At 46.4% G+C, this 10,000-nt stretch overlaps 1 protein-coding gene across 2 annotated transcripts; it reads left to right on the plus strand.

The window, feature by feature from the left end:
- The first annotated feature begins 4,395 nt into the window (after window positions 1–4,395).
- Window positions 4,396–7,293, plus strand: vsx1 (visual system homeobox 1 homolog, chx10-like). 2 transcript variants are annotated; one of them, XM_060073459.1, is made up of 4 exons: window positions 4,396–5,005; window positions 5,386–5,464; window positions 5,640–5,959; window positions 6,601–7,293. In XM_060073459.1, the coding sequence occupies exons 1-4, from the start codon at window positions 4,411–4,413 to the stop codon at window positions 6,882–6,884; spliced, it is 1,278 nt and encodes a 425-aa protein (XP_059929442.1). In that variant the 5' UTR covers window positions 4,396–4,410; the 3' UTR covers window positions 6,885–7,293. The 2 variants fall into 2 exon arrangements, with proteins under 2 accessions (XP_059929442.1, XP_059929443.1); XM_060073460.1 differs by having other exon boundaries at window positions 5,640–5,944.
- Window positions 7,294–10,000: the final 2,707 nt, after the last annotated feature.

Raw genomic sequence — 10,000 nt, forward strand, 5'->3', positions numbered from 1 at the left:
ACTCCAGTCTAATTGAGAAAAAAAACTTTAATCCTGGCCCAGAAGTTGTTTACATCACTGAATTAGGTTAATCTACCCGCCGCTATTTGCATAAATGTGCATTTTTGAATAATGACGGGGCGCGGTCGGTCCTGGCGAATCTCGCTGGTGGGGGGGAGGGGGGGGGGGGGGGGGGGGGGGGGGGAGGGGGTCGCGGGTGGGGTCGAGGGTGGGGTCGCGGGCGGGGCCAGGGCGGGGCCGCGTGCTGCGCCCATTGTCCCGGCAACAATGGAGCCGCCAAACAAGCGACACCCCGGCCGGTGGGGATGGAGGGAGGGGGTGGGGGTGAGAGGGGCTGGGGGTCTGCCGGCCGGAGGACGGTTCCTCCTGTGACGGACCCCCGAGTTCTGCCACCGTCGGGGGGAGGGGGGGTGGGGGAGTGGAAGAGACCAATTACTGCTATCGCTTACGGCCAAGACGGCCTCACAGCCGACAACAGAACCGTTTAACGAGACGGAGCGTCTAATTAGAGCGAAGCCTTTAATTGGTCTATTCAGGCCCTGGGAACAGGCTTCTGTTTGGATCAAACTAATTGAAAGAGAACAGAAACACAAAGGGGGCTGGGGGTCCCCGCTCGTTAGGACAGAGGTCCCAGCCTTATGACAGGTTCTGGGTTGGACCGCTCGGATCATGACTGGTTTTGGTTCTGATAGGTTTGGTCTGAGCCTCTGAGTCTGAGAGGCAGAGGACCTGCTGTCACTCATCATGAGAACCAGACAGCGACAACTTAGAGCTCAGCACTGGATGGGATGTAATGCAGAACAATGAACCATTTGCATCTGTCGATCATTGATCCCCATCATAATCAATACATCTCTTTCTTCATATCCAGTTTGTCATTCAAAAACATTATAGAAACAGAAAACACAGACACACACACATTCACACACACACACACACACACACACACACACACACACACACACACACACACACACACACACACACACACACACTCACACACACACACACACACACACACCCCCACACACACACACACACTCGATCACACACTCAAACACACACACACACACACACACATTCACATGCTCTCACGCACACACACGTACACACACACAGGTTGTCTTTTTCTCTTTGCTCATCACAGTCACGGGTCAGAAAATTATACGGTTCAAATCCAAAAGGTTTTTAAATGAGAGCGGGTTTGGGAGGTGAGCTGGATCCTATGGATTCCTCCACATCTGTAGTGCAGTGTCCAGCACTTAGCTGAGCGCTAAGCTATGCTCTAAGCTAAGCACTGGCTAATCTTAAGGAAGAGAGAGAGGACAGTGACATCTGGCCCTCTCTCTCTCTGCCTGCTGGGGCAAGCGAAGGGGGGTGTCGAGGAACAGAGACGCCCCCCCCCCCCCCCCCCCCCCCCTCCCGCAGGAACGAGAGGTTGAGGAATAACATTCAACACCCAGTCTGTCTGTCTGTCTGTCTGTCTGTCTGTCTGTCTGTCTGTCTGTCTGTCTGTCTGTCTGTCTGTCTGTCTGTCTGTCTGTCTGTCTGCCTGTCTGTCTGTCTGTCTGTCTGTCTGTCTGTCTGTCGGTTCGTCTGTCTGTTCGTCTGTCTGTCTCTGTAATGTGCTAACAGAGTACTGTACCCCAGGAGTCAGAGATCAGAGTTCAGGGTTCTAAGAGACCCGGAGAATCTACTACAGCTAACGTGTATCCACACGCACACGCACAAACTCATGCACGCGCGCACGCACACACACACACACACACACACACACACACACACACACACACACACACTCACACACACACACACACACACACACACACACACACACACACACACACACACACACACACACACAGACACACACACACACACACACACACACACACACACACACACACACACACACACACACACACACACACACACACACACACATTGTATTATAGTTGATCAATTAATTTTTTTGATCATATTCTGTAACTGTCTTATAACATTTCACGTAAACTCAATCGAAAGCCCACTGTTGACATTTTTATGGAGATTTTAAATTAGGCACGAATATAAAATATGGGAAAACGTCACGTAATGTCAGAGAAAAAATATACAAATTAAATTGGAAAATAAGTTAGAGTTAAGCCTCTGTAATGCACAAGATTGACAGAAGTGTTTAGTGAACAGCTGGTATTATTTCATTAAATCCCGGTGGGGCGGGTCGCGGTGGGCTGGCCGGCGGGGGACGGGCCTCTCTCCGGCGGCCAGCCTCCGCGTGCGTCCCGCTAAATTAGAGCAAATAGCGATTTTTTTTTTATGTTAGGCTCTTTAAGAGATTAAAAATCTTGACGGTTGAATCGACAATCGCCTGGATATCTTGTGTGGAAAATAACGAGTAGAGAAACATTGACTGATTAGTTTAATCCCGATAATCCCGCCGGATGACACCATGAAACCCTTTTAATCTGACCTTAGAATAATGTTTCTCTTTCTCTCCTCCTCTTTTAAGGGAAACCAGAGCGCATCTGGTGAGGAGGAGCAGTTAGAAAGAGAGATTCGCTCTGTTGAGGAGGAGCAGAGAAACAGCGATCCGCACTGCGGCCTTTTGCCCGCTGAGCGGCCGCGCTAGTGGGAGTTCACTTTAATGATGAACAAACCGGACAGTAGAAGGCCTCTAGACCGGGAGCAATTACTATAACATTATCATCATTATTATTATATATTAAGTAATTATAATTATTATTATCATTATCATTATTGTTATTATTATTGATCGATTTTATTGAATCCTTTGGTAAACATCCAGTCACATTTTCACAACAAACAACAAAATATAAAGAAGAATATTATACATATAGAATATATATATATATATATATATATATATAGCCTATATGTATATATATATATATATACATATAGAATATATAGGCCTACATAAACATAACCTACATACGAAAACAATAAAACAACAACCAATGATAAAATAGAATAGGCCTATATATATATAGGCCTATATAGCCTATATATATATGTATATATATATATATATATATATATATACAGTATATACGTAATTATTATTATTACTAATAATCGCCTGTTAACTGTTGGATTTCATTTGATCAGGAACGTGACGTCCGTCAGAATGTGATGAGCGGACACTAAATCGCTTCTTTATTTAATTGTATTTACCACTAAAATACTCTACCGCGGATAAAGCTTCATTATCCTTAATCGAAAGGCTTTTTTGTCTGATCATATTAAGTCCTCCTAATATCAATTTTATTATTTCAAATATCTGAAATCACCCATAAGCGATAATCCATTTAGAGGACATTTAATTGTGGTTCTGAGCCCAAACAAAGCTTGAGTCAGAGCGGACCGCGTCGAGGCCCACCGGGCTCCGACCGCACATTTTGGAAAGCTCTTAGATTAAACACATTTAATGTAGGCTATTTGGTTTAATTATCTTATAAGACGATTTCTCTAATTGCTTTTGGCTTTTTTATTTTGGGCCCCCATGGGGCCTGCGGGCCAGGATGTGTTTACTCTTTCAATGTCAGAGTAGCTCAGCACCGCACTGTCTCCGCCAGCCGCGCGGGGATTACCGCAACTTGGCCCTAATTTCCAAATGACTTTCCACGTAAGGAGCTTCATTTTGGAGCGAGACACGTCGAATTAACTTTAACTACAGCGAATAAAGCTGATTCCGAGGCCCAACCGCCCTAATATCTCTAATATCTGTAATATCTGCCCGGTGACGCGCGCTGTAAGGATTAAAACTCTAATTAGGGCGCGCGCGTAGCGCGTGTTGTCAGGACCAGTGAAAGTAGCCGCGCGCCGAGGGGGCACGTGTCAGCAAGGCCTCGTGCCAAGATGAAATTAAACATCAAACATAACACACACACACACACACACACACACACACACACACACACACACACACACACACACACACACACACACACACACACACACACACACACACACACACACACACACACACACACATACACACACACACACACACACACACACACACACACACACACACACACACACACACACACACAAACACACACACACACTCACATACAAACACACACAGACGCTCATAAACACGTCCCAAGCGCCACGTTTGTCATCAAAATTGGATAGCCTAATGGATAAATATTGACAGGGCGCGCGCTCATGCATTCCGTCCCTCCACGTTGAGGTCCGTTAAGAATTTAAAAAAATCAGCCTAAACCAAAACTCATATCGCAGTTCGTTTTAAAGCTAATTCATCACAGCGACACGTGCGGTCACGTGGGCCTGATAAGGCGGTCCTGATGGTGTTGCTATGGACAACAGGCCGCGTGCCGTCTATAGTGGCTGCGCGCGTTGGAACTCTGAACGAGCGCGCGGATGAAAATCCTCAAAGGATTGAAGGGGAAATTGGTGGCAATTAATCCCCGGGGATACGCCCACCCCCTCGCGACCCGTCCGCACGGACTGCTGGCTCCTGATTGGCCGCCGCGGATGATCCCTGGCGGACAGCGCGCAGATAAATGCACGCCCCCTCCCATCTCGAGCCTCATCAGCCACCGGCTCGTGAAGAGAAAGTCCAGCATGACGGCGCGAGAGGACAGCGAGGACAGACCGAAGGTCAGGATGCTCACGCCAGGATTCGGAATCGATAAATCACGACTGCACGGCTCCGGTTTCCGGTCAAAGGGCTTTGCGATCACGGACCTGTTGGGGCTCGAGACGGACATCCAGTCCTCTCGCCCGTCCGCCCCGGGATTAGGTGGGAGCGGCGAGGTGCAGAGCGCGGGCCTCGGGGGATACCCGTTCCCCGGGGGCTCGCTGCCCCTCGGATTGGGCTTTCTGTGCAGCCTGGCGGCCCAGCAGCCCACGGGAGCCCCCTGCTTCATGCCCGGCCACCTGCCCCTGCTGCAGGCCCGCTCGGAGAGCCACTACCTGCAAAGCCTCCAGGAGCAGCAGCGGGACCCCTACTCCGGTAGGTGCTCACTCGGGGAGGGGGGGGGGGGGGGGGAGTATTCCGGTCACTGGGGGGTGGGGTGGGGGGGGGGAGGAGATGTTCAGTGTTGACTCCTGTGATGTCTCTGCATTCTGTAGTAATCCACCAGACATAGAAGCTATTCATGATGTATCTGCATAAGCAATAACGATCCGTTTGGTCAATAAAGGAACGTGCCTTTGGATTCGGGGGCGGCGGGGGGGGACTCGATTAACAACGACCCGGAGTCAGACTTTAAATTCGGTCTCGGGTCGTTAGTTCTTTGGGTCTGAGGACCGCAGAGAGAGCATGGGTCTGCTCCGTGAGGGCGGGTCTCTCTGGGTCTCCTCCTCTAAATGGACCTCCGTTTCTCTCCCCAGACGAGGAGGGTCTGTCCGACCGCAACGACCCCAAGAGCTCCGGGACCGGGTCCCAGAAGAGGAAGAAACGGAGACACCGGTAAGCCCGTTACCGACCCGTTAGCCCCGCCCCCGTTACCGACCCGTAAGCCCCGCCCCCGTTATCAACCCGTTAGCCCGGTCTACGTCCCCGTTGCTGACCCCTTGCCCGGTCTACGTCCCGGAGCTCCGTTAACGGAGACCCGCTCCTAACAGCGCGTGTGTTGTATCTTCAGGACCGTGTTCACGTCGCACCAGCTCGAAGAGCTCGAGAAGGCCTTCCACGAGGCGCACTACCCCGACGTGTACGCGCGCGAAATGCTTGCGATGAAGACGGAGCTCCCGGAGGACCGGATCCAGGTGTGGTTCCAGAACCGACGCGCCAAGTGGCGGAAGCGGGAGAAATGCTGGGGCCGCAGCAGCGTGATGGCGGAGTACGGGCTGTACGGCGCCATGGTGCGGCACTCAATCCCGCTGCCTCAGTCCATCATCAACTCTGCCAAGAGCGGCCTGATGGGGTCGTGTGCTCCCTGGCTCCTAGGTGAGCAACCTGCAGGTTGTTCCCTCATTCTACATTCAGACACCACTCTGCCCTATATGGAGAGATCTATATCTATATCTATAACTATATATATATATATATATATATATATATATATATATATATATATATATATATATATATATATATATATATATATATATCCATGCATATAGATCTATATGCATATATACACTGATCTATATAAACACATCCCTCGTATATATTATGTATGCCTACATACAGATGTGTATATATATGCATATACATCTGTGTATAGGTCGATATAAATATGGATCTATATATATATAGGTCACGTGATTTATACCAGATGTTTATTATATGGATAGGTATATATATACGAATAGAGTTTTTTACCAACCAAATTATTTTGTAGATAAAAATCCAGTAAGCCTATCTGTAAATAATTTAATCTAATAATTGCTCATCACAATACAGTTAAACACAAATATTGAGTATATTTAGTAGGCTATAATTTCTTAAATTAAAATGGTGGTGCATCATGAAAAATGTATTTAAAAATTAGGAGAAAAGTATTTTAGGCCTCGGGGTTTAATAGAGCTGAATAATTAAATATTATAAATATATAAATGATAAAAACGAAACACTAACGTGACCTTCTCTCGTTCCCTCAGGAATGCACAAGAAGTCTCTGGAGGTCCCGAAGGACGCCCCGGGGAGCCCCGACTCCTCCCGCGCGGAGTCCCCGGTGGAGGAGCACCACAAGGCGAAGGAGGAGGGCCGGGAAAGCCCGGTGTGGAGCGGCCGGGCCTCGCAGGCCGAGGACAGCGACGACATGGCCATGGACCTGTCCAGCACCTCCAAGCACGACAGCAGCAGCAGCAGCACCAAGAGCACTTTGAGGCCGGCCTCCCCGGCCCCCCCTCGGACCCCCCGCAGCGACTCCGACCACGACTGACCGGAACCACCGGGACCAACTTCCGCCCATTGCACACAGAGCAACCCTCTGAAGACTATTCTATTATTTATATATTATTTTTTATTTTAAGGACTTACGAGACGAAGTTCGCGTATCCATCATGTAATTACCGCAATATTGTTCACTGTATTTATGTATTTAAATGATGTTTTATATGCTCGGTGTTTAAAGAAGAGATCCTGTGATGTTGCTATACTCTGTAATAATCCACCAGATATCGAAGCTATTGCCACTCTGTGACTCGGGGCTGATTGGGAAAAATATATGCAACTCAAAAGAGCAAATATGTTGTTAATGAATGTATTTCATGTAATATTCATGTTTTTTATGATGTATCTACATAAGCAATAACGATCCGTTTGGTAAATAAAGGAACGTATTTTTGGAATCGGCCGCATGTTCTGTTTAAGGTCTCGTGTTTAGTGACGAGGAAACACTCAGAGAAAATCATCTTGATGAATCGAATTATTAATGGCTTTAAATCTTAATCATGGGCTTTGATAGCGGTCTCAATTAATGTGAAATAATCTTTAAATGTTTTCCGTTCAGTTTGATCTCAAAACAGCCGAAGCTTACCAGACGCAGATGTTTCATAGGTTGTTTTAAACGGACTGATTTAACCATTATACCAATGTTCAATAGGTCTTAAAACACGCATTGGAAGATCCTTTTTTAATAAACTGGTAAACCGGTGCTGGGACTTGCAGTATTGGGAAAATTATAATAAGTGTAGGCTGTTATCTACAATAATAATGAAGTAGTTATAATAATAATAATATTATTATTATTATTATTATTATTATTATTATTATTATTATTAATAATAATAATATTATAATGACGTACAGGCCATTATCTATAAGGATATTTAATTATTATAGAATGATTATAGAAGGACTATTATCTATAGGCCTAATGATAAAAAATTCTATAATCTATAAATCAGAATTATTATCTAAAATGATAATAAAGTAAGGGCTATTATCTTTAATGAAAATACAACTTTTATCCAATGATTAGCCTATACATTGACTATTATCCATAATGATTATAAAAACTATTATCTATAAGTATAAGTAATTATAATGCTTATAAAATATAGACTACTATCTATCAGTTATTATCTGATGATACTTCAGTCGTTAGATAGTTTTACTCTGATGATGCTCTCAGAGAGAGAAGTTAACAGAGAGAGAAGATAACCCTAAAGATAGACATAAAGATACTTATACTCAACACTATACTCACACAAGTTGCTGAAATGTTTGTTCAAAGAGCCAATTTACAAAATGAAGATACATCTTTGAGTCAAAACGACATTTTGGGTTCAACATTTATCATTTCCACACAAGGGTCACACATTGATTTCACCACCAGCAACAGCCCTCGGAGCTCTGGTTTACATTCTCGGTTGTTCCGGTTTTGCTTACACTTCCGGTCTGAAATAAGCTATCATCCTTGACGCTAAAATGATCAGTTTACAGCTGTGCTACAAGCACAGGTTGTCGCTATAATGAAAGCACTTGCAGAGGATATGATAGTCGACGTGAAGTAGGGGTCTACAGTTTATCTGAGGAGCCACAGCTGGACCAAAGTTAAGAGGTTCCTTCAAAGTAAAGGCTCCTTTACGTTGACAGCGAAATGATAATGCAATCTTACACACTACATAGCCAACCGATTGGCCTGTCATCAATTATCATCTCCTCGACGATGGAATCACATTCAGAACTGAAAAGTCGATTGTTTGCTTAATATATTAAGGTGTGTTGAAACTGTTGTACACTGTGCAAGGAACCCAAGTTTGAACGGACCTGCCAAGGGAACAGCGTTTAGTGGAGAAGGCTGGACCCTAACCCTAACCCCCAACAGGTCAGGGTCCCCAGAACCTTCCAGAACCTCCTGGTCACCTCTCTCACACATCTCTAACACACTCTTATACACTCTTAAACACTCTCTAACACACTCTTATACACTCTTAAACACTCTCTAACACACTCTAACACACACTCAGACACTCCTTCTTCTGACAAATGTACTTATTGTAAGTCGCTTGGGATAAAAGCATCTGCTAAACGTCCTGATGTAGAAGACCCCTCTACCTGTCCTGTCAGCAGGGTCCGTGGATGGGGGGCCGCAGACGTTTGAACTGAACTGAACTGTCTCTGGGCGTGACAGGAGGAGAGTGTCTCCATGACGACCGTCCAGCTCATCTCTCCCCGGGCAGGAGGCGTTAATGGCCTGCTTTCCGGCGGCTCTTAAGAGGAGATATTAATATGTATAATACGTGTTTTAAGGAAGACGCTGATGGCAGCCCTAATCACGTCCAGCCCCGGCTAATGGCTTCTTAATCACGTAATTGCTGCTCCTCCTCGCCGCAGCCTCTTCTAATCCCTCTGATCTTCTCTCTAATCTCATATTGTTGTCCGAACACGGATGATGTGTCCGAACCACCCAGAATGTTTTTCCAGAGGGAAAACGTTGCGAGCGCCACGGTAATCTGTTGATGAGCGGCTCTTTAGCCTCAGTGGGGAGGAGCGGCAGGCTGTGAAGGATCCCTCCTTCACTGAGGAGGAATCCTAGAAAAACAGGCAGAGGAAAGAGTGTCAAATCCAAAGTTAGGATGATCAGAGAATCAACAAGTGCCAAGGTACATTTCTATAAAGATCGTGAAGAGCTTTAGGCTGTAGGCCTGAAAGTGTCTGGTTGGCAAGGTATTTACAAACCACACACTGTCTTTAATTCCAGAATGTATGTTCAAAACAAAAGCCCTGTTAATGCTGTCTCTTATGCAGACTATTCATGTTAATGAGGAGGACGTGATGAGGAGGTGATGAGGAGGAGGAGGTGATGAAGAGGAAGAGGAGGAGGCGGTGATGAGGGGAAGGTCATGAGGAGGAGGAGTTGATGATGAGGAGGAGGAGGAGGTGATGAAGAGAAAGAGGAGGAGGCGGGGGAGGTGATGAGGGGGGGGTCATGAGGAGGAGGAGTTGATGATGAGGAGGAGGTGATGAGGAGGAGGAGGTGGTGAGGAGGAGGAGGATGTGATGAGGAGGAGGTGATGAGGAGGAGGAGGTGATGAGGAGGCAGAGGAGGAT

The sequence above is a fragment of the Gadus macrocephalus genome, chromosome 15 (genome assembly GCF_031168955.1).
Source record: "Gadus macrocephalus chromosome 15, ASM3116895v1".
NCBI lineage: Eukaryota > Metazoa > Chordata > Actinopteri > Gadiformes > Gadidae > Gadus > Gadus macrocephalus.